Below are 25,624 nucleotides of genomic sequence, written 5' to 3' on the forward strand. Positions count from 1 at the left end.
TCAATTTCAGTTTAAACATATCACTATACTGGAAGAGAAGACTGACTTGCTCAGTCTTCTTTAGCTTTGATAAAGGAGAGACAAAGGGGTGGAAGGAGCAAGTAAGCAAAGGGTGAGAGGCAACTGGAACCATTCTTGGACTCCTGGTGTGTGGAACAGGTATGTCCATCTTTTATGTGCTATCTAAGATTGATTTTTGATTCAATGTGACAATTGAAGAAGGGCAGATGGCTTGTTGTCTGGAGTGCAGAGGTCTACAGCTGGCTTTATTTTGGGGAGCTACAGCTTCTCTGTTTGGATCAGTAGGGCTGCAAAGTGACAGGCACACTGTGTCTTCCTGGATGTGCTGCTTCTAGAAGGAGCCCTTATGGGATTTTGCCTGTCTTGCTTTGTCAAGCTCTGTGGCTGGCATTTGAATTCAGAGAACAAGATATTTCCTGCCAAGGCGGTTACAGGCAATTATAACTTAAAGAGATCATTTCTTTTCATCTTTATATCAGTCATACTTAAGAAAGCTTCACAGAGAGAGCTCTGAAAATTTGTCTATGTGCATTAAATTTAGTACCCACATAGCTGATATTTAATAATTAAAGATTTAAAATCTCATCAAAACTCTTTCGTTCTCTTCTCCTTTTCTCTCTCTCTCTCTTCTCTCCCATCTGTTGTGTTTGTTGGTTTGCTTTTCATGGTTATGAAGTTGGAGCCGTTTGTAGCATTTAAAAAATCTATACCATCTGGGTTTAACAATCCCTTTGGATAATTCTTCTGTAGATCAAATTTAGAAAACCAATCCTGAGTAGGACTGAACAGCTGCACTTTGTTAATTTGAAGTTCAGAATTTTGTAGCCCATTCACAGTAAGAAATCAGAGATCTACAGATCTGTGGGTTTTTCTTTGTTTGTTTGCTTTTTTGTTTTTTGAGCAAAGAGAACAAAGAAGTAGTTTACTGAGGCAAAAGCAGAAAGACACACTCAGGGGAAAGTGTGGGGGCATCCCTGTAGGATTTTTTGATTTCATCTTTTTTCTTATTTTTATCATTGAATGAATGGGGTATTTTTGATTAGAGGTAGAATATTCATTGAGGGAGGTGTGTGTGGGGGGCTTCCTAAGTGGCTCAGTGGTAAAGAATCTGCCTTTTAAGCAAGAGATGCAGGAGATGTGGGTTTAATCACTGGGTTGGGAAGATCCCTGGAGGAGGAAATGGCAACCCACTCCAGTATTCTTGCCTGGGAAATCCCATGGACAGAGGAGTCTGGCAGTCTACAGTCCACAGAGTTGCAAAAGAGACACAACGGACAATGCATGGATGAATGATTTATTGAGAGGAAGACAGAACTGGTTTTTATAAAGTTGTTTGCAGTGGTTCATCTCACATCTTCCTACAGCTTCCTGTAATCTTCCCTTTAAGGAGGGAACTGGACAATTCTAGAAATTATAATGTAGCTGTTAGAGGCTCCTGTTTTCCTTTGTATTCTTGATTCCCACACTGAAGAACTAGACAAAAGCAAATGGTGCAGGAGCAATGTATGAAATTGCTTGCTGCTTTTCTCTGATAAAAATTTTTTATTTGTAGACCTTATTTCTTAGTAACCTAGAGTCCACAGATTGTGTTCAAATGCAGAACCCAAAGGACCAATCTGTTCAGTGCAATTTTTGTGGATAAGTCTTCATCTAATTCAACAAACATGTTCTGAAATTCTATTTTGTGCTGTGTGCTATGCTTAGATACAAGCTTATAGTATCTAATTTTATTATTAAAACATCCACCATACTGGATCTATAATTTTTCTCACATTACCCCTATAATTATCTTTAAAAACTTAAGTTTAACTAGGTGGGGCTCCTTGTTTAAGACTACATGAGTAGTAACTGATAGAGTGATTTTTTTGTTTGTCTGTTTGGTTTTTGAAGTATCTTTTGATAGTATTAAATGTATCTAGAATGTTTGACCTGTAAATATAAAACAATATTTTAGATAATTGAATATAATATCATGCTTATACATTCTGATAATGAAACATGCATAGATATTATAGGGAACTTTTAGCATAATAGCAACCAAAAATATGCCAAGAGATCCACGGTATAATAGTGCTTTTAATATTTAATTTTTCAAATCAAACTTTGCCTTGGAAAACAGTTACAAGGAAATCCCATCTCTTTTCATCTAGATTTACCTAGTGGTCATCTTTTGCTTGGAGAAGGCAATGGCACCCCACTCCAGTACTCTTGCCTGGAAAATCCCATGGGTGGAGGAGCCTGGTAGGCTGCAGTCCATGGGGTTGCTAAGAGTCGAACATCACTTTTCACTTTCATGCATTGGAGAAGGAAATGGCAACCCACTCCAGTGTTCTTGCCTGGAGAATCTCAGGGACTGGGGAGCCTGGTAGGCTGCTGTCTGTGGGGTCGCACAGAGTCGGACATGACTGAAGCAACTTAGCAGCAGCAGTAGCAGCATCTTTTGCTACATTTACTTTATCTCTCTAAATATATTGGGTTGGTTAAAAAGTTGGTTCAGGTTTTTCTGTAAGATTCTAAAAAAAATAAATGGCCAATAAGAAGGGCTATTGTTAAAAGAAAAAAAAAAACCCAAACATAAATAACAAATATTGGAGATTTGCAGTTCTCTAGTAATTAGTGATGTTGGGCATTTATAAAATCAGTCACATTTTGAGTTCTTTGTCTGCCAGTTTTGTTCCAAGGAAATCTTTCACTAAATTTGTCCTTGGTTTTGAGGTTTGGGATTAAGCTAAAGAGAAACAATAAAGTCTTTTTAGGCTTTTCTTTTATGCATCTTCCCTGGGCCTGTGTGTGCCTTTTCAAATTTCCCATATATGCGCTGCTTTAAAATATCTTAATTTTCCAGACAGTCTCTCCTCAGGGCTTCTGATCATCTATTGTTCGCCTTTACCTTGAAAAGGAAAAATTCAGCTTCTCCTCTCAAATTTCTATCCTCCATATATCACTTCTGGTCATCACTTACGTGGGCATATAATCATACTAAGCAATTTTGACATAGTAATTTCTCAGAGTTAGTCCATACTCCACAGTCCACAGGTTAAGGGTTGAGTCCCTCAATTAAGACACAAATTACAAGTCTAGATTGTCACTTGGGCTTCTAACTGGCTATACAGTGAAGGTTCCCACAATCTTCTCCTCAGGTTCAATAATTTGCTAGGATGGTTTACAGAAATCAGGAAAAATTGTTTACTTTCTAGGTTATTGATTTATTAAAAAAAAAAAAAGGATACAATCCAGGAAGAGCAAGAGAGAAGAAATGCATGAAAGTAAGAAAGGGGTAGGAGAAGGAAATGGCAACTCATTCCAGTGTTCTTGCCTGGAGAATCCCAGGGACAGAGGAGCCTGGTGGGCTGCTGTCTGTGGGGTTGCACAGAGTCAGACACGAATGAAGTGACTTAGCAGCAGCAGCAGCAGCAATAAAGGGGTATGGAGTTTCCATGTTCCCTCTGAACATGCTATCCTTTGGAAACCTCCATGTTTATCAAGCCAGAAGCTCTCTGAACCATTTTAGTTAGCTTTTTTTTTTTCTAGTTTTTTAAATAGAACCCTCATTCAATAGCTATGGTTGATTAAATAATTGGTCACTAATGATTACTCAACTTTCAGCTCTTCTGTGATCCCCAGAGGTTGGGGAATGAGGCTGAAGGTTCCAAGTCTTGAATAGCATGGTTGGTTCTTTCAAATATGAACTTAGCTGGGTTTGTGCTTTATGTGGGCTTCCCAGGTGGCTCAGTGGTACAGAATTGGCCTGCCAATGCAGAAGGTGCAGGAGACAGGGGGTTCAATCTCTGGGTTGGGAAGATCCCCTGGAGTAGGAAATGGCAATGTGTTCCAGTATTCTTGCCTGGAAAATTTCATGGACAGAGGAGCCTGGTGGTCTACAGTTCATGGGGTCACAAAGAGTCAGACATGACTGAGCTACTGAACAGCATCACACATGTATTTTATGTATCATTGTTCATTGTTCTATCGGTAGGTCATGTCTTACTCTTTGGAACCCCATGGAATGCAGCATGCCAGGCTTCCTTGTCCTTCACCATCTCCCAGAGTTTGCTCAAACTCATATCCATTGAATTGGTGATGCCATCCAACCATCTCATCCTTTGTCATCCCCTTCTCCTCCTGCCTTCAGTCTTTCCCAGGATCAGGGTCTTTTGCAATGAGTCAGCTCTTTGCATCAAGTGGCCAAAGTACTGGATCTTCAGCTTCAGCATTGGTCCTTCCAATGTATATTCAGGATTGATTTCCTTTAGGATTGGGGCTTAGTATGTTGTAGGCCTTCAGTGCATGGTAACAATAACTTGAATTTTATTATTATTCTTGAAGTAAAATTATAGATAGTGATAATAGTTTGTGTTTTATTAAAAACATCATAGAGATTTGAGGAAATGATGGAGGAAAACCTCGGTAGTATGCTAATTCTAGGTTACCTGTTGTCTCATGGAAAGTACAGAAGTCTTACTGAATTTGAAGTTGACAGATGCCTTGTATTACTCTGCCTGTAATCTTATTTCTACTAGAAAGCTCTTCTAGGTTACCATGACATCTGGACCCAACATGATGAACCCCATTTGTCTGGTGGAAAATGACAATGAGATTCTGTCAGTGAACCAGAAAGCTCTACAGATTCTTGAGAAGATTTCTCAGCCAGTGGTGGTGGTGGGCATTGTAGGACTCTATCGTACAGGCAAATCCTACTTGATGAACCGTCTTGCAGGACAGAACCATGGTGAGTGTTGTACTTGGTTAGAGTCCAGTTGTTTGATTCTAGCTGACATCTTAGTTTCTTAGTTTTCTTCCTTGATCATGTGAAGGGAGAAACAAATTCCTCTGAATAAGCCAATCTTCCACTTCTAATTCTCACCACTAAATCACTACCTTATTGTGATCTATTATCATGTTCTCTGTTTTATTCCTATAAAGCAAAATCTCTTCAACATATGCAAAAATCCTACCTTATCCGACCTGATTAAATACTGTGCTCTTGCAGTTGTCTTCTCACTTTCAAAACATTTTTTTTTTTAATTGAATATTCTCAAGAACATATAAAGATATTTCATTATCTATCATCTTAAAAATTCTTCCTGGATTTCATATCCTATTGTGGCTAAAACCTCTCAAACTCTCCCACTTTTTTAAAAATAATTTTTTTCTGGAAAAATACAATCTCAATTTCTTTTTTTTTTTTACTTTTTTTCCATGTCCATATCTCACTGTAATGCACTTCTCCACTTTTGAAACTCACCATTCTTTCAAAATGCTCTTGTTACAGTTAGCCATAACCTCTGTTTTATCTGACTCATGGATACTTCTTTGTCTCCATGCTGAACCCTTGCTTGGTATCATTATTGCAATTAATATCCCCTTCTCCTTGAAACAGAGAACACACAAAGTAGGGCATTCTTGTTGAGGTAGAGACAGCACCATCATATGTACTAAGGTACTTGCATTCTAGTAAGTCTGATTTTGTAACCCCTTGGTGGCTTAGATTATCTGCTGTGATTGAATATTGCTTTCTCCCCTCCCTTTGCAGGTTTCCCTCTGGGCTCCACAGTGCAGTCTGAAACCAAGGGCATCTGGATGTGGTGTGTGCCCCACCCCTCCAAAGAGAACCACACCCTGGTCCTTCTGGACACCGAGGGCTTGGGGGATGTGGAAAAGGTGAGGTGGAAGGTCACAGATAAATCCTTTTTATTCTGGGTTTTCTCCTTATTGCTTGATGATCGTAGAACTTTAGCTGCTGTAGTCTATTTGTAAAATCCAGAAGTCAACTATAGTAAATGAGGCAAACTATGGTTTGTTTGAATCCCACTTCTAGGAAAAGTTATTAGACATATATTAAATAAAATATTTTATTTCTTGGCACTGCATGGATGACTTGATTTCTTTTAATAAATAATTATTGAACAGCTGAATTCTAGGCTTTTGGACTTAAGAAGGTAGATTGTGTTGGTGGTTTAGTTGCTAAGCTGTATCTGACTCTTGTGACCCCACAGACTGTAGCCCACCAGGCTCCTCTGTCCGTGGGATTTCCCAGGCAAGAATACTGGAGTGCATTGCCATTTCCTTCTCCAGGGGATCTTCCCTGACCCAGGGATTAAACCCGAGTCTCCCGCATTACAGGTGGATTCGTTACCAACTGAGCCACCAGGGAGGCCCAAATAAGGTAGATATCAGTGACCAAAGTAAAGGTCTTGTTCTCAAAGACCACACATGTGCAGTCAGCTTTAATAAAGGGTGATTGGTAAAGAAGAAGGTTAGAGAGAGGAGGAAGCTGAACTACATTGCAATCACCAACCCCTGTCAATTCCCTGGGAGCTCTGGGCAAGAATGGTCCTTTTGAGTTGCTCTGACTTGGAACAATGGTGCTAGTAAATTATTGAAAAGTTACTTTGGGAGCCTTTCTAATTAATAGGGCTAACACCTAAAGACTCTTTCACTGGCACTCCCAACAGCTAGGGGAATAAGTCCTTCAGTCTTAAAAGGTGATCCAGGCAGGACTTGACAGTTTCCATCACTTACAGTTAAGTTATAAAGGTGTGTTGGTAAAAAAGAGGAGAAACATCAACCTGGGAGAGAGGAAGGATTTTTGATTCATCTTCTTAGCTATCAGATGAAGAGTGTATTTAAAGGTTGGAGTTAAGAGATGGGTTTACATTTTCTATGATGAAATTCATCAACTGTTCACAGAACATTTTAGAAAGCTGTGAGATACCTCTAGATGTGGTGGTTCTATAAGACATATGTTTGTCCTACAAGAAACATTTTAAGATGGATTTTTTGATATTTTAGCTTTCTACTAATGGGTGAAAGAAGTTACATTTCTTTGTTTCATTAACTTTAGAGTTATTTGGAAATAGTACCTAAATTTCTATAGCTTTTTATATTTCTCCCCAAAGGAGAATTAGAAATTCTGTTTTTATCTTGAAAGTCATATATCAAAATGATATAGTCTTGTTGTTGAAATAATTGATTGTTTTCCATAAATGCCACTTCTTCTAATTGATTATTTTCTAAGACTGAGTTTTGGGGAAATAAAGTAATGAATAGACTATTTCCCCCCAAATTCCCATATAGAAATGTCTTGACATAAATCAGTTTTTCCATTTGCTCTAGGCAGCAGCTTTACACACTCTTTACAGCAGAAATAATATATAGATTTATGCTACTATTTAGAAAATGCTATGATTTATACAAACAAATTAGTCTGGCCTTTAAGGCCCTTCATCAGGTTGCACTAGAGCTTCAAATTCACTTCTCCACTCACCTTCTGCTCCAGTCAAATGAAATAACTCTGTTTTAATTATAAGACCCCAGTATTCTCCCATCTCTAATTTTGCCTCTGTGAGTGCTTCTGTCTATGGGATCACCTTCATTTCTTGAAGTCCACATTTTGCCAATTCTTTAATACTCAGTTCAAGACTTCGAGGAAGCTTTCATGTCACGTTGTTTCTCCAACTTTCATAGCTTGGTTCTTCCTTTACAGACATAAATTTTAATTTAATGTTATAGCTATAAGTTTCTCTGCTTATATACATTACTAAGATGTCAGCTTTCTATAGGTACTGTCATCTTTGCTGCATTTATTGTTATGGATGTTTGTCACTTATTTGAAATAGGCGTCCTGAAAGGAATAATTGTCATTTTTAACATTGCTTTTTGAAATCTAAGAACAGTGGGAGAGTATTAACTTTTGTAGATATTTATTGATTTAATATAATTTAAAAGCCCAATTATGCCAACTCTGGTCTATTTTATATGAGCTATGATTAATAAATACATGTGGAATGAAGAAGTACTAACACTCATCATTGAATACATAGTTACGTACCAAGTACTGTACTAGTTTTTATGTATATGTTATTTTCCTTCATCCACTGAGGGAAAAGAAAGTCTTATAAAGATTAGAATCACTTTATATATGAAAAAATCACAAACATAAAAAATGTCTTTGTAATTGTCAAAGCTGATATCTGTATTTGCGTCTGTCTTCAAATAGTGTCTATGAGTGTGTTAACTGAAATAATACATGAAAGCCTGATAGAATCAATGGATGAATGAATTTTTAATTTAGGAGTAAAATCCTAAACCTCTTGTTTAAATGTGGTTTCTAGGGTGACCCTAAGAATGACTCGTGGATCTTTGCCCTGGCTGTGCTTCTATGCAGCACCTTTGTCTACAATAGCACGAGCACCATCAACCACCAGGCCCTGGAACAGCTGTAGTATCCTTCCAGAAACTGAACCTCCACGTTTCACCGAGTTTGATGAAAGTGATAGAGTCATTTCTCCTTCCCTATCATTTAGTTGCCTTTGGTGGAGCAGAGGGGACCCAGGGCCAAAGAGAGTGATGATAATACTTTTTAATTAGGGAAATGTAGGACTTGTGCGGAGGCTGTTACTTTTCTTTAACCAAATCTTAGCTATGTGACAGAGCTCACAGAACTTATCCAGGCCAAGTCCTCTCCAAGACCTGATGGAGTAGAAGATTCCACAGAGTTTGTGAGTTTCTTTCCAGACTTTATCTGGGCTGTTCGGGATTTCACCCTGGAGCTGAAGTTAAACGGTCACCCTATCACAGAAGATCAGTACCTGGAGAATGCCTTGAAGCTGATTCCAGGTATTAGAGCACGACCCAGGCAGTGGATGGTCTAATGGAGGGTGGGATTTACTAAACACTGTCTATCATCTCTGGGGTTGTGTTGCCCTAATGGTCCGGGAGTGAGCGACAAGAATGAAGACAGAACACGAAATCTGGTGCAATGGGTCAGGGGACATGCAGCCTGTATGGGACTGAGGTGCAGAGTCCACTCTGAGTCCAGCTTTTATTCCTAATTGCAGACTACAAGACTATTTTTTATGTTATCTTTCCCAAGACACTACGCTGACATAGTCCAGATCTCCTTGTTTTTACGCCAGGTTGTTCCCTTTTGGGCTTGTCTCAACAATCAGCAAGTGTATAGGCAGTGTTCATGCTTGACACGGACCTGGTGTTCCAAGGTCCATGCTTTCATGATCCCAGTCATACTCCCTTCTGGGTCTGGTCTTGGGGTTTGTAACAAGGAGATTATTCTTAAGAAAAACATGAAAGATAATCATTAACACAGTTTCTTAATATATGCTGTTTTTCCAGGTGCTATTTCTGTGGAATTTCTCAAGGCTGTGAAAGTACATTATAGGAATTCCCACTACATCTCCCTTTTTGTTTTTGCAGGAGTAGATATGCTGTCTGAGCAACTGCCTTTTTCATCAGTTCTCGGATGGTTTTTCTCATGCATCTGAGGACTAGACACAAAACAGTTAAAAATTTACATCCTGATATTATTGTACCAAGCAATCCTCCTCCTAAAGTTTTAATCCACATCATGGGGTTAAGTTAATGTAAGCTTTCCTCAATTTCTTCAAAAAAATCAGTTTCTGGGAGTAATTGTAAGTGATCATCCTGCATATTAGAAATAGTAGCCTGTAACCGGGAAATATCTGAGGATAGATTATTATGAATGTGTCCTCTCAAATGTTCAGATAATCGGTCCCAAGTATATGCACTTTGATTATACTTATGAGGTATGACACAAAATGAAGAGATATTCCAATCACACTTAAGATGAATTTGTAACTTAAAATTTTGTACTTTGTCCCCTAGTAGGAGAGCTGCATTTTCTAAAGCCATCAGTTGTTCATTAATTTCTTGGTCTATGTGGGTTTGACTTCCCCAGGCAGAACTTGCATTTTGGTACCACTGCTGTACAAATGTAGTCGTTTATATCGTTTGATGCAGTGCCAGCCCGGCTATTACTGCTGTCATGGTTATGGTGATAATTCCCATAATAGCTGCCATAAGGAGTCCAATAAACATTTTGGAATGCTGTAGTACTTTCTTTATAACTTTTAAAAGAGGATGTCTTTCAGAAGAGCCTCCCCAAGGTCTGGTTTGATTTACTGGAAGCCGTATTCCTCATCTCCTTCTTCATATAACAAATGAGTGATTAGCATTATAAAGTGAAGAATTTAAGCAAGTATATAATTTTCAATCCTGGCAAGAAAATTCTTGTACACTTTCATTGATAGAAATTGTTCTTTTCAAGAGTACATAAGGATCTCTCACACAAGCCTGAATGTAAAATGTCCAGTTTGGACTGGTATTAAATGTCAAGAAATAACATCCATCCCAAATTTGGAATTTTTTAAGACTTAAGGCCAATTTCCAAATTTCTCCTTGCCCTATTCCTTGATCCAATTGTGGGAAGGGGGGAGACATGCCACTACCATGCCATATAATTGGATGATCTAAATGAGTGGTGATATTAGTATGGTGAAAGACTTCATGCAGCTTCCAACACAGCCTTTTGTGAGAATTGCAGTACTGATTTTGATGAGAACAATTAGAGACTGCCTACCCCTTAGGGGACCAGTCCCATCAATTCCATAGGAACCATTAATCAAAATTACTCCCTCAGTTCCACAACAATTATCCCACTGAATACGATCTTGTTTTTCAGTCCATAGCTTGAGATGCTCTCATAAAGGTCTGTCTGATTTGGTGTAATTGTCAGGTTCTGAGTTGTTATAAGCAAAACTCAGACCAGAGAGAAGATGTAGCTAAATCTTAGTATAGTTGCTATTTAAAGAATTGGTGGGCAGCCAGGCTTGCACAGATAATTTAAGACATCCTGTAGCTGGTCCTACACAAATTGTCCAGGATTCATACCCATAAACAACACTGAAGGGAGTCCCTTCCTCTTGTTTAAAAAAGAGGAAGATGTGTATCTTCAGGTCCTGGTATCCAGGAAGAATCATTAACATAAATGGGGATCATAGAATCCCCCCAATCAACAGGTTTTTGTAATGGGGGGTTAGGTATACATGCCCAATAAGTATAATTTTTAGATTCAGCTGTTGCTAGGGGTATGTATACTCACTGCGGTGGTGATAAGAGCAAACATGGAAATGCCCGGGTTGTTAGGAGTGACAGCTTTCCCTTCATTTTCTAAGATCTCCTTTGATTTCTGTGTTCATCTTTTAATTTGTCCCCACGTGGGAATCTTGTTCTGATGTGTTGACAGGAGGGGAATCGTTATCTTTGTTTGTTTCAGACTCATGCTTTTTAAACTCATGACTGGGGTCTCTACATCCCATGTGAAGCATCTCTTCTGTGGGAGTTTGCTCATGATACGGTTTCAGATGACGCGATGGAATCCAAACGGGTGTTTCTGAATCACTAGTGAAACACAAGCGAAACCCCTTCCCCAGGTTATCAGATTCACCCTATGCCATGAGTGTGTTTGTGGATCATACCACCAAACAGGTGGTTTGGGGTGAATTTCTTTTTGTTCCTTTATAAAATGCTGTTCTGCTGCGGTGAAATCATTATCTTGATGCAAAAAATTTTAAGTAAATAATACTTTATATAATATTTGCTGTGGTGGAAGTGACATTCCATCTCCCCCTTTCTGTTTTTGTAACATTTCTTTAAGAATCTGTTAGCTTGTTCTACAATAGTTTGTCCGTGGGGATTATAGGGAATTCCTGTATGATGTTTTCATAGACCAAGCCTTTAAAAAATCCCTAAAAGCAGAACTGGTGTAAGCTGGGCCATTGTCTGTTTTTATATTTTGTGGGAGGCCCGTAGTAGCAAAGCAGCTACGCAAATGTGAAATAACGTGTCTTGTAGATTCTCCAGAGCAAGCAGTTGCCCATATAAATTTAGAGTTAATATCAACTGTGACATGTACATAAGCAAGCTTTCCAAAGGATGGAAGGTGAGTTACGTCCATCTGCCAGATCTGATTTGGCCTCAGGCCACGAGGATTAATTCCCCCAGTTTCTGTTAGAGACATGGTTATTGCAACCATCTGACATGTAGGACAAGTGCTCACAATCTGTTTAGCTTAAGCCCAAGTGATGTGAAACTTGGTTTTTAAATATTTTGAATTACAATGTGTCAGGTCATGAAAGGCTGATGCCTCTGTAAAGGCTGGAAATAAAAGGGCATCGGCTTGAGTATTTCCTTCTGTTAAAGGCCCTGGTAAAATAGTATGAGCCTGAATATGAGTAATGTAGAATGGAAACCGTCAGTGTCTAATCACCTGTTGTAAATTTGTAAAAAGTGTATATAATGTGGATGGGATAGTATCCTTAATAGTTGCTGTTTATATATGTTTAGTGACATGTACAGAATATTGAGAATCAGATAAGATATTAATTGCTTGGGGAATATTTTGTGATATGTGTATAGTAGGTAGAATTTTTGCTTGTTGTGCAGAATATCCAGGTGTTTCAATTACTGGCATAAATGTGCCTGTATATCCTGCTTTCCCTCAGCTAGTGCCATCTGTAAAATTGAGAGGAGCGGAGGGAATGGGGTTGATACTGCTAATTCTAGGCAAAATCCATCTTGTTTGTTTTAAAAACTACAAGATATAGGCAAATCAGGATAGTGGTTGCCAATATGTCCAACATATTGGACAACTAAAAGTTTGTTGCCAAGATAATGAATAATGAATTTTGAAGAGAATGTTTTAATTCCTTGGAAGTTGGTGTAGTCCAAACAAGGCAGGGATCATGTCCAGTAAGCTGTTGAACACACTCTCTTCCTTTTAGAATTATATTGGCTACCATATCTAAGTAAAGGGTAATAGATTTTGTTTGTGAATTAGCTAAGAATAGCCATTAAACTATTAAAGGAGTTTGCATAATCAACCCAGTAGGGGAATGAGGGGTGGGGAAGACAAACAACTGAAGAGGCTCTAAAGGGTCTATTTTGTCTATTTGGCAGTTTTGTACAGCTTGTTCTATAATTGCTAGTTTTTTCTCAGCCTCAGGAAATTTTTGTTGGGAGCTATTAAGCTCTGGATTTTCTCTTAATAGAATAAATGGGATAAAGAATAAGTTGGAATCCCTAGTTTAGGCTGAATCCAGTTCATTTAAAGTTTTAATTGAGTCTCTGCGTATCTGCATCTTTTGGTTTGATTGCAGTATGGGTGACTTATTTCCTGAGTACTGAAAAGGTTCAGTGTATTGTGATTTATCAGGAGCTATATACAAGCCAGTACATTCCAAGCATTCCTTTAGCTTTAAAAACATTCCTATAGGCTATCAATTTCAGGTAGGCACATAGTATATCATCCATATAATGAATGATATATGCATAAGGGAATTGCTGTCGCATTGGATGTAAAGCCTTGGCTACAAAATTTTGACAAATAGTGGGACTGTTAAGCATACCTTGAAGTAATACAGTCCATTGAAGTCTTTTATGTGGCTCTTTTAAATTAATGGAGGGAACTGAAAAGGCAAATCTAGGTTTATCATCAGGATGTAAAGGAATAGTGAAAAAACAATCTCTGAGATCAATAGCAAACAAATGCAAATTTCTTGGAATCATACTAGGATTAGGTAGACCAGGCTGCAGAGCACCCATTGAAACAATAACAGCATTAACAGCTCTCAGATCAGTAAGCATTCTCTGTTAACCAGATTTCTTTTGTATAACGAACACTGGAGAATTCCAAGGGCTAAGATAGATCAGATCAGTCGCTCAGTCGTGTCCGACTCTTTGCGACCCCATGAATCCCAGCACGCCAGGCCTCCCTGTCCATCACCAACTCCCGGAGTTCACTCAGACTCACGTCCATCAAGTCAGTGATGCCATCCAGCCATCTCATCCTCTGTCGTCCCCTTCTTCTCTTGCCCCTAATCCCTCCCAGCATCAGAGTCTTTTCCAATGAGTCAACTCTTCGCATGAGCTGGCCAAAGTACTGGAGTTTCAGCTTTAGCATCATTCCTTCCAAAGAAATCCCAGGGCTGATCTCCTTCAGAATGGACTGGTTGGATCTCCTTGCAGTTCAAGGGACTCTCAAGAGTCTTCTCCAACACCACAGTTCAAAAGCATCAATTCTTTGGTGCTCAGCCTTCTTCACAGTCCAACTCTCACATCCGTACATGACCACAGGAAAAACCATAGCCTTGACTGGACAGACCTTTGTTGGCAAAGTAATGTCTCTGCTTTTCAATATGCTATCTAGGTTGGTCATAACTTTCCTTCCAAGGAGTAAGTGTCTTTTAATTTCATGGTTGTAGTCACCATCTGCAGTGATTTTGGAGCCCCCAAAAATGAAGTCTGACACTGTTTCCACTGTTTCCCCATCTATTTCCCATGAAGTGATGGGACCAGATGCCATGATCTTCGTTTTCTGAATGTTGAGCTTTAAGCCAACTTTTTCACTCTTCTCTTTCACTTTCACCAAGAGGCTTTTTGTTCCTCTTCACTTTCTGCCATAAGGGTGGTGTCATCTGCATATCTGAGGTTATTGATATTTCTCCTGGCAATCTTGATTCCAGCTTGTGTTTCTTCCAGTCCAGCATTTCTCATGATGTACTCTGCGTATAAGTTAAATAAACAGGGTGACAATATACAGCCTTGATGAACTCCTTTTCCTATTTGGAACCAGTCTGTTGTTCCATGTCTAGTTCTAACTGTTGCTTCCTGACCTGCATACAAATTTCTAAGAGTTTTTTCCCACCTGGGAATACCAGGTGGTCTGGTATTCCCATCTCTTTCAGAATTTTCCACAGTTTATTGTGATCCACACAGTCAAAGGCTTTGGCATAGTCAATAAAGCAGAAATAGATGATTTTCTGGAAGTCTCTTGCTTTTTCCATGATCCAGAGGATGTTGGAAATTTGATCTCTTGTTCCTCTGCCTTTTCTAAAACCAGCTGGAACATCAGGAAGTTCATGGTCCACATATTGCTGAAGCCTGGCTTGGAGAATTTTGAGCATTACTTTACTAGCATGTGAGATGAGTGCAAAGGACTCAATAATATGTCCCTTGTTAAGTTGTTCATTAACTAATTCATGTAAAGCCTCAATTTTTTTTTTTTTTGGTTTAGGGGGCACTGCTCTATCCACATAGGTTGATCTGTTTTCCGATTAAGGGGTATGGGTGTGGGTGGAGGAAGATTAATAGGAGCAGTGGCCACTAGTGAAAAGAGGGTGGTTTGAAATCTTGAGTAGTCAAAGGATAAATACTTCCTTGTTGATTTTTGCCCAGTCCCAATCCTGGTATATAACCTTGATTGAACATAATTTGGCGACTGCCCTTGCTATATTGATTTGGAGGACAAGGGGGAGGAGACGGAGGAAAAAATCCCTCATCATCTTCCTCAGGAGCTGAAGGAGCAGGTTTTGCACATGGCTGCCCCTTTCCCTCAGACTCCACATACTCTGAACTTTGAGGTTATTCAAGAGAATTATCATCATTTTCATCAAAAGAATCAGAAATCTGCAAAGGTTCCAGTACTGAGTTAATTAATGCCCACATACTCCAAATAGAAATAGGGAGTGGAGTTCCTTTTGCATGTTCTTTTTTAAACTTGGCTCCAACCTTTTCCCAGACTTTTAAATCCAAGGCCCCTATTGATGGGAACAAGCAGCAATATTTATCTATTGCTTGCAACAATTCTAATAATCCCCCTTCACTAATAGAAGCTCCTCTCCCTTTCAAGAGTTGTCTTAATAAACAAATATGTGGGTGATAGTGTTCTACAGTCTCAACATTTCCCATTTTCAGTTTGTTTAGTCACTTAGTCATGTTCGACTCTTTGCGACCCCATGGACTGCAACACACCAGGCCTCCCTGTCTATCACCAACTCCCAGAGTTTACTCAAACTCATGTCCATTGAGTCTGTGATGCCATCCAACCATCTCATCCTCTGTTGTCACCTTCTCCTCCTGCCCTCAATCTTTCCCAGCATCAGAGTCTTTTCAAATGAGTCAGGTCTTCACATCAGGTGGCAAAAGTATTGGAGTTTCAGCTTTAATATCAGTCCTACCAATGAATATTCAGGACTGATTTCCTTTAGGATGGACTGGTTGGATCTCCTTGCAGTCCAAGGGACTCTCAAGGGTCTTCTCCAATACCACAGTTCAAAAGCATCAATTCTTCTGTGCTCAGCTTTCTTTATAGTCCAACTCTCACATCCATACATGGCTATTGGAAAAACCATAGCCTTGACTAGACAGACCTTTGTGTTGGCAAAGTAATGTCTCTGTTTTTTAATATGCTGTCTAGATTGGTCATAGTTTTTCTTCCAAGGAGTAAGTCTTTTAATTTCCCGGGTGCAGTCAACATCTGCAGTGATTTTCTTCTACTTCTAAGTCACTTCAGTTGTGTCCGACTCTGTGTGACCCCATAGACGGCAGCCCACCAGGCTCCCCCATCCCTGGGATTCTGCAGGCAAGAACACTGGAGTGTGTTGCCATTTCCTTTTCCAATGCATGAAAGTGAAAAGTGAAAGGGAAGTCGCTCAGTCATGTCCAACTCTTTGCGACCCCGTGGACTGCTCCTCCATCCATGGGATTTGCCAGGCAAGAGTACTGGAGTGGGGTGCCATCGCCTTCTCCACAGTGACTTTGGAGCTCCCCACATAAAGTCTGTCACTGTTTCCACTGTTTCTCCATTTGCCATGAAGTGATGGGACCAGATGCCATGATCTTAGTTTTCTGAATGTTGAGTTTTAAGCCAAATTTTTCACTGTCTTCTTCCACTTTCATCAAGAGGCTCTTTAGTTCTTCTTCACTTTCTGCCATAAGAGTGGTGTCATCTGCATATCTGAGATTATTGATATTTCTCCCAGCAATCTTGATTCCAGCTTGTGCTTCCTCCAGCCCAGCGTTTCTCGTGATGTACTCTGTATGTAAGTTAAATAAGCAGGGTGACAATATACAGCCTTGATGTAGTCCTTTCCCTATTTGGAACCAGCCTGTTGTTCCATGTCCAGTTCTGACTGTTGCTTCCTGACCTGCATACAGGTTTCTCAAGAGGCAGGTCAGGTGGTCTGGTAGTCTCTTGAAGAATTTTCCACAGTTTGTTGTGATCCACACAAAGGCCTGGCATAGTCAATAAAGCAGAAATAGATGTTTTTCTGGAACTCTCTTGCTTTTTTGATGATCCAGCAGATGTTGGCAATTTTATTTCTTGTTCCTCTGCCTTTTCTAAAACCAGTCTGAACATATGGAAGTTCAGGGTTCATGTATCATTGAAGCCTGGCTTGGAGAATTTTGAGCATTACTTTACTAGCGTGTGAGACGAGTGGAATTGTGCGGTAGTTTGAGCGTTCTTTAGCATTGCCTTTCGTTGGGATTGGAATGAAAACTGACCTTTTCCAGTCCTGTGGCCACTGCTGAGTTTTACCATTTTAACCCTGTAAATGCTTGAAGACTTACCAGCAGGAATTTTCAGAGGCCTCTCAACTATCCCAGGTTCTGTGTTGCTGTAATTTCACTTTTGCTCCTAGTGGTCTTTTGCTCTGGCCCTACGTTTGGTGCCAATTGTTGCCCTAATGGTCTAGGAGTGAGCAACAAGAATGAAGACAGAACACAAAATCTGGTGCAATGGGTCAGGGTACATATAGCCTCTATTGGACTGAGGTGAGGGTCCACTCTGAGTCCAGCTTTTATTTTTAATTGCAGACTACAAGACTATTTTTGATCTTATATTTCCCAAGGCACTACACTGACATAATCCAGATCTCCTTGTTTTTACTCCAAGAAGTTCCCTTTTGGGCTTGTGTTGGGAACAATCAGCAAGTGGGTAGGCAGCATTTATGCCTGACGCTGAGCCAGTGTTCCAAGGTCCATGCTTTCATAATCCCAGTCATACTCCCTTCTGGGTCTGGCCTTAGGGTTTGTAACAAGGAGATTATTCTTAAGAAAAACATGAAAGATAATCATTAACACAGTTTCTTAATATATGCTGTTTTTCCAGGTGCTATTTCTATGGAATTTCTCAAGGCTGTGAAAGTACATTATTAGGAATTCCCTCTACAGGGTTGCATTTGTACTTGAGACTAGATCAAAATCTGTAGGAATCATGGCTGGAAAGTGGGTTGCAAAGCTCTAGCCACTGGAGTTGATGTTCACTTAAGAAAAGTAAAGTGTAAGGTGAAGTGAAATTATTCAAAATCAATTTGTTTTTTATACCATTTGTAAATTAGCATCCAGATTACAATGGGTGCTAAAGCCTTCTAAAGACCAGACGCCTGTGTTCCCTATTTTGGCTTCTGCTTTTCTTTGTTGAGGAAAACAACTGACCAGGTACTTGTTGGCATGAAATTATAATGAAAAGTCTATCTAATTAAAAAAAAACCAACAACTGCATTTCACATAGGTAGATTTTATTCTCAAAGAGGGATCTTTCTAATCCTGTATAGTTATGTGCTAGGCTAAGTCGTTTCGTCATGTCTGACTCTGCGACTCTATGGACTGTAGCCCTCCAGATTCCTCTGCCCTTGGGATTCTCCAGGGAAGAATTCTGGATTGGGTTGCCATGCCCTCCTCCAGGGGATCTTCCTGACCCAGGGATCGAACCCACATCTCTTACGTCTCCTGCATTGGCAGGCAGGTTCTTTACTGCTAGTACCACCTGGGAATATCATGTAAAAAATGACTTAATGTTCTAAATAAACCTGATGAAGTGTGTGTCTTTTCAATCTATGCTTTTTCAATATTTCTGATAATTTTTAGAACATTCATTTTACCTTCTTCATCCCAGCTTTCTCCTGATTCTCACATATTTACCTGTGTTTTAATTACAAATTAATGAATTATTTTAATGGGTTACATTTACACTGGGTATATCTGATGAAATCTTGAGAGAGATATCAATTCTGATTTACTCATTCTTGCTTTTTCTATTTATGCTTTCTCAAAATATCTATTGAGAAATTGTCTGGTCAGAAGAGGACAACTGTCAGATCAAATATAATAGTTTTTGTCAGAGTTGATTGATTAGTGGTGACATCTTAAAATTGAATTTTAGTTACGTTTATCCTTCAGAGGTTTTTGCTAAAAATTAGCTAACTCTGTACCAAGTATTTTTTAGCATCAAAATCATTTTCTCTAAATAATTAGGGTGTCATTCCCAATATTTCAAGTATTGTCCCTTAACCCTTGTTTATGGCTCTTCTTCTCGGCCTCACGGCTCAATTCCTACATGAGACTAACTAGAGCTAAAATTTACATTTGAACTTTCATCCTTTTACCCATTAGTTCAGTAAATATCTAAGAGACAACTGCTCTATAGTGTGCAGGTCTGCAGATATCAGTTTTAGGTTTCTTTTATTGAATCAGATGTCTCCCAAAACTTCTCTCCAGAGTTATATCAATGGTGTAAGTTTTATGTGCAAGGAAGTGCTGAGTGTTTATGTTAAATAAGTTATTAGCATAGAAGACAGCAAAGAAACACAAATCCCTGTCCTGAACACCATGAGCTCCATTGTTTCAAAAGTCTTCCCTCTCTAATCTGTTTTTCTGTCTTTCAGGCAGGAATCCCAAAGCCAAAACATCCAATCTACCCAGAGAGTGTATCAGGCATTTCTTTCCAACACGGAAGTGTTTTGTGTTTGATTGGCCAACAAATGACAAAGAACTCCTACACAATATTGAGAATGTGTCTGAAGACCAACTGGATCCTAAATTCCTGAAACAAACAAACAATTTCTGCTCTTACATCTTCACCAATGCAAAAATCAAGACCCTCAAAGAGGGGATCATGGTCACTGGGAATCGTGAGTCTCTTTTTCCTGATTCCATGGGGGTTGATGTGTGCTGAATATTGTGTATAATATGTTTTTCAGTATTTTTGTTTGATTCTTTATGGAATTTGGGTTTTACAGACACTCATACTCCATAAAGAAATATGTATGCTTCATAATTATCTTACTTTGGGGAATTTACAAATCCCTTCCTTAAATGGCAAGTTTTGTCACTGAAATCTGTGGCTTCTACTTATCTGGAAAATTCCTCTACTGAGAAAAAACTCACTATCAGGGTATAAAAACAGAATCTTCCATTTTCTGAAGTCCTATATAGTAAGTGTTCTTTGCGAGTAGAATATGAAAGATATTTTGGAAGATTCAGCTCAGTTCAGTCGCTCAGTCATGTCTGACACTTTGTGACCCCATGCACTGCAGCATGTCAGGCTTCCCTGTCCATCACCAACTCCTGGAACTTGCTCAACCTCATGTCCATCGAGTCAGTAATGCCATCCAACCATCTCATTCTCTGTCATCCCCTTCTCTTCCTGCCTTCTATTTTTCCCAGCATCAGGGCCTTTTCAAATGAGTCAGTTCTTTCCATCAGGTGGCCAAAATATTGGAGCTTCAGCCTCAGTATCAGTCCTTCCAATGAACATTCAGGACTGATTTCCTTTAGGATTGACTGGTTTGATCTCCTTGAGATCCAAGGGACTCCCAAGAGTCTTCTTCAACACCCAGTTCAAAAGCATCAATTTTTTGGCACTCTGTTTTCTTCATGGTCCAACTCTCACATTCATATACAACTATTGGGAAAACCATAGCTTTGACTAGACAAACCTTTGTTGGCAAAGTAACATCTCTGCTTTTTAATACGCTATCTAGGTTGGTCATAGCTTTTCTTCCAAGGAGCAAGCATCTTTTAATTTTAAGTGTCTTTTAATTTTTTTGAAGATTAGAGTGGACCAAAAATAAATACTAGTCCATAAATCACTGAAAAATCCATTCAAAGCCTCAGAATTGTGAGTAAATATAATCTTATATACCCTGTCTCATCTTAATACCTATGCAATCTATATTGCTTTTAATATTTCAGATGCCTCCTAGTTTATTACATAGAGGTAGATTTTCAATTTTTTCTGCCCTGTGGGCTGGAAAAACATAAAAATAAAGAGTCAATAAGAAAATGAAGGTAGTGATAGTAGAAGGGGGAACGGTGTGTGTGTGTGTGTGTGCATGTGTGTCTTTAAAAATGTAGTCTGAGAATCTTGGTGCCTATTGATTGATAACTTAATATTTATCCCTTAAATGTCCTGACTTATTTAGGACTGAGGACTCTGGTTGTGACCTATGTGGATACTATCAATACCGGAGCTGTACCTTGCTTGGAGAATGCAGTGACAACTCTGGCCCAGCTGGAAAACTCAGCAGCTGTGCAGAAGGCAGCTGACCACTACAGTGAGCAAATGACCCAGCGACTGAGCCTCCCCACAGAGACGTTCCAGGAACTGCTGGAGGTGCACGCAGCCTGTGAGAGGGAAGCCATTGCCATCTTCATGGAGAGCTCCTTCAAGGACAAAGATCAGGAATTCCAGATGGGTCTTCTGGTAATTTGTCTTTGTATTTACCATTTTTCCCCCTCCCCTTGAATAATGAAGCCTAGCAGTGCCCTTATGGTCCCCATGGTTCATCCCTCATTCAAGGATGAAGTAGTCTGTGTTCACATGAGGGATAGAGGTTCAAAGGACTGCGTTGTCTTCTTTTTTCTACCAAATCTTGGGAAGTTTATCTGGAAATGTCTCTCATCTCTGCTGTAAAACCAGTATAGATATCCTTTGGAAGTAAATATTTCTGCAGATTCCAGTGCTGTCCAGGGCACACACACAAGTCATTCTTAAGTTGATTTCTTTTTCTTTGAACACATTCTTTTGATCAGGAACTAAAATTTTTCTAATCAGACTCTTATTCCAAGCCATTTTCAACTTAGGTTGCTCCTTGCTATATCATTGAAAATAGAATCACTGAGCATTGCAACTGCAAAGAACCACAGAGAAGAGATAATGCAACTCCAACATTTCAGATAAGAACCTGAAGGGAAGCTGAGAAAATTTCCTGTGCTCTATCAGAGAGTTTTCAGAGTTGTGATAGATCAGGTCTTGTGATTGCTTTTTTATTTGATTAAAAAAAATACTTTTCTCATGAGGACAGCAGTTAGACCAATCCTTCTACTACGTTCTTTGAAATTTTACCTCCTCTTTTTCATTTTCCTGGTGACATCTCTCTATATTTCCCTTGCAGGAAGTCATAAAGAATAAGAAGGAGGGTTTCATGCTGCAGAATGAAGAGGCATCTATCAAATACTGCCAGGCTAAACTTGATGAGCTTTCCAAGGCCCTAATGCAAAGTATATCAGCAGGTGCTTTCTCTGTTCCTGGAGGGCACAAACTCTACAGGAAAGCAATGGAAAGATTACAACAGGACTATTGCCAAGTGCCCAGGAAAGGAGTAAAGGTGAGGAACAAGGGGAGCATGGGGAGCCTACAGAATAGAGTCCAGAGGGTCTCTTGAAAATCTGAGAGCAAAACACCAAGTGTGGGTAATAAGAGAATATGGGGAAATCATGAAAGTTTTAGGTCTTAAGATTCACTGTATGAAATTCATTAATAACTACATTTGTACCTATTTATTAGACTCCACATATAAGTGATATCATATGATATTTGCTTTCTGTGTCTAACTTACTTCACACAATTTGATAGTCTCTAGGTCCATCCATATTGCTGCAAATGACATTACTTTGTTCTTTTTTATGGCTGAGTGATATTCCATTTATGTATATCTTTTTAATCTATTCCTCTGTTGATGGACATTTAGGTTGCCTCCATGCCTGGTTGTTGTAAATAGTGCTGCAATGAAAATTGGGATACATGTGTCTTTCTAAATTTTGGTTTTCCTGGAATATATGCCCAGGGATGGGATTCCTGGATCTTTCCTTAGACCCTTTAATCCTTCAAATGACATAAAGATGCATCTACACTTATTGTCATCATCTTAAAGATCTGAACTGAGAGGATTAGCAGGTTAAACAAAGTTGCCTTAAGTTTTAGCCATCAAGTGAAGAAGCACAAGCTGCAATCAAGATTGCCGGGAGAAATATTAATAACCTCAGATATGCAGATGACATCACCCTTATGGCAGAAAGTGAAGAGGAACTAAAAAGCCTCTTGATGAAGGTGAAAGAGGAGAGTGAAAAAGTTGGCTTAAAACTCAACATTCAGAAAATGAAGAGCATGGCATCTGGTCCCATCACTTCATGGGAAATAGATGGGGAAACAGTGGAAACAGTGTTAGACTTTATTTTTCTGGGCTCCAAAATCACTGCAGATGGTGACTGCAGCCATGAAATTAAAAGATGCTTACTCCTTGGAAGAAAAGTTATGACCAACCTAGATAGCATATTGAAAAGCAGAGACATTACTTCGCCAAAAAAGGTCCGTCTAGTCAAGGCTATGGTTTTTCCTGCGGTCATGTATGGATGTGAGAGTTGGGCTGTGAAGAAAGCTGAGAGCCGAAGAATTGATGCTTTTGAACTATGGTGTTGGAGAAGACTCTTGAGAGTCCCTTGGACTGCAAGGAGATCCAACCAGTCCATTCTGAAGGAGATCAGCCCTGGGATTTCTTTGGAAGGAATGATGCTAAAGCTGAAACTCCAGTACATTGGCCACCTCATGCGAAGAGTTGACTCATTGGAAAAGACTCTGATGCTGGGAGTGATTGGGGGCAGGAGGAGAAGGGGGCGACAGAGGATGAGATGGCTGGATGGCATCACTGACTCGATGGATGTGAGTTTGAGTGAACTCCAGGAATTGGTGATGGACACGGAGGCCTGGGGTGCTGGGATTCATGAGGTCGCAAAGAGTCAGACACAACTGAGCAACTGAACTGAACTAAACTGAGCAGAGGAAAACAGCAGCACAGTTTAGAGGCAATATTTCACACTGGGAAGACAAATATATAAAAGTACTGGAGATCTTGGGTTTGTAGAACTGAAGATAGTTCTGACTGGCTGGAGTCTAGAGTGGCTAGAAGGAAGTAGCACTGAGAGGGAGATGGGAGGAAGACAGGTCACTCTAAGGAGCTTAGACTTGTAGGGGACTACTGTGGAATTTTAAACATGAAGAAAAATTATGTGGATGTGACTGTTTTTGCACTTATCTCCCCAATGGAAATCTAAGTTCTGTGTTCCTTCTTGGTTCCTCAGGAAAATGAAGTCCTCCAGAGCTTTCTGCAGTCACAGGTGGTAGTCGAGAAATCCATCCTGCAGGCAGATAAAGCCCTCACTGATGGGGAGAAGGCTGTAGCAGGTACGGGGTAGGGTTTGGCTCACAGGGAATGGGTAGACTTGGGCAGTGCCCTCTGACAGGTGTGAGACTAAAACCCTGGTACAAAGAGATTCCTCTCCATCTGTGGAACAACTCTGCTACATCTGAAAACAGTAAAAGGAATTGTGCAATCACAACAGGGTTAGACATCAGCCAGACTCCCATCACATTCTGGAATGTGCTCTTGGTGATGTGGACAAAGCAAGGAATTCAGAGATTTCCCACCTTGCTTTCCAACTTTATTTTAATCTCTGAGGTCAGGAGGGTAGAGATCAGTCCTTACCTTATTTTCTTCCCTCTCTAAAACCTTCCTGGGGCAGAGGAGCGGGCCAGGAATGAGACAGCTGAGAAGGAACTGGAGCTGCTAAGACAGAAACTGCAAGAGCAGGAGCAGGAGATGGAGGCGCAACAGAGGAGTCTCCAGGAAAACATAGCCCAGCTGACAGAGAAGCTGGAGAGGGAAAGAGAAAACATACTGAGAGAGCAGACTATGATGTTGGAGCATAAGCTGAAGGTAAGTCAGGCTGTGGCCTTAGTCGTGCTCGATGGTCATTACCCTGGGACCTCAGGAAGGGATGGGTAAAGGTTACAGCAAGACCATGGAGGGAAGAACCATTGACATTTACTGCTTGTGATTCATTAAAACCCCAAAGCCTTTGAATCCTTCCAAAGTCTTTGAGTGCTATTCTGTAAGTAGACTCTGGAGACTTCAAGAGGCATAGGGCCTCTGCAAGCCATCAGAGAGTATGAACACGGTTTGTATTTATAAACCCTATTATAAAATTTGGGGAGTTTTAAAATGATCTCATGAGGCTTGGTTAAATGGATATTCTAACCACATGTATTTAACTGGTTTGCTTTAGAGCATCACTGCCAGTTACCCTGCTACCACCCAAAGGCCCTATCTATGCTGACATAGAACTATCAGCAAGGCCCAGACTTAAAAAACACAGGGCAGGGACAGCTTCTAAATGTGCTGCATTGTCTCCAGGGGTGGATACCCAAGCTATCGTGCGGCAAAAGGGAAACTCTCTCACTGTCCATCTGGGTGTGTTTAGAACAGATGTCTATGATTTGGATGACTATACCATCCTGAGTGGGGCTGAGACTTAGTGCAATCACACCTGGCATCTTTTGCCTAGAACATGTATTTGTCCTCATGTCAGGCTTAGCTTCACGGGCTAAATCCAATGGTGTATGAGTAGTAGTAAGACTGTAAATTACAATTTCTCTTAATGTTCAGGTCAAAACTGGTAGATATTCTGTTTACAAAATTCTCCTTCCATGATTGAGTAAGAGAGAACAATGTTAGGAATAAAATAGACAGTTTGATGAGGTTTTAAAATTTGAGAAAATGTAATCCTTGAGAAAAAAGGGAATTAAAAATTTTTTACTTTTCTCACTCTTTTTTTTTTTTTTTTAGGCCCAGGAAGCTCTGCTTAAAGAAGGATTTAGACAGAAATCTGAGAATATGAGTGCAGAGATAAATCATTTGAGAAATATGATTGATAATACTAATGATGGTAATGCTTCCTGGATTGCACTAGTCTTGGACAGATTTGGCAAAGAGATTGCTTCAGTATTGTGTGCTCCAGGCAAACTTCTTGGTCATATTGTGAGAGGCATGGGCTCCCTATTTAAAAAGTAGATCTCCTTTTAAAAAATTAAAGATATATTATATATGTA

The 25,624-nt window shown here is 39.7% G+C and overlaps 1 protein-coding gene across 1 annotated transcript; it reads left to right on the plus strand.

Annotated features, from left to right (window-relative positions):
* LOC109556077 (guanylate-binding protein 6) lies at positions 1–25,624 on the plus strand. The gene is made up of 11 exons (XM_019957109.2): positions 1–159; positions 4,542–4,750; positions 5,555–5,682; positions 8,136–8,245; positions 8,444–8,640; positions 19,344–19,589; positions 20,883–21,163; positions 21,855–22,067; positions 23,818–23,920; positions 24,259–24,452; positions 25,362–25,624. The coding sequence occupies exons 2-11, from the start codon at positions 4,561–4,563 to the stop codon at positions 25,584–25,586; spliced, it is 1,887 nt and encodes a 628-aa protein (XP_019812668.2). The 5' UTR covers positions 1–159; positions 4,542–4,560; the 3' UTR covers positions 25,587–25,624.

The sequence above is a fragment of the Bos indicus genome, chromosome 3 (genome assembly GCF_029378745.1).
Source record: "Bos indicus isolate NIAB-ARS_2022 breed Sahiwal x Tharparkar chromosome 3, NIAB-ARS_B.indTharparkar_mat_pri_1.0, whole genome shotgun sequence".
Taxonomy (NCBI): Eukaryota; Metazoa; Chordata; class Mammalia; order Artiodactyla; family Bovidae; genus Bos; species Bos indicus.

Excerpts from the sequence above, each read along its gene's own strand:
- LOC109556077 (XM_019957109.2), top strand. The coding sequence starts at position 4,561 with ATGACATCTGGACCCAACATGATGAACCCCATTTGTCTGGTGGAAAAT. Across the intron at positions 19,590-20,882 it reads GATCATGGTCACTGGGAATC|GACTGAGGACTCTGGTTGTG; the intron begins GTGAGTCTCTTT and ends TGACTTATTTAG. Across the intron at positions 24,453-25,361 it reads TGTTGGAGCATAAGCTGAAG|GCCCAGGAAGCTCTGCTTAA; the intron begins GTAAGTCAGGCT and ends TTTTTTTTTTAG.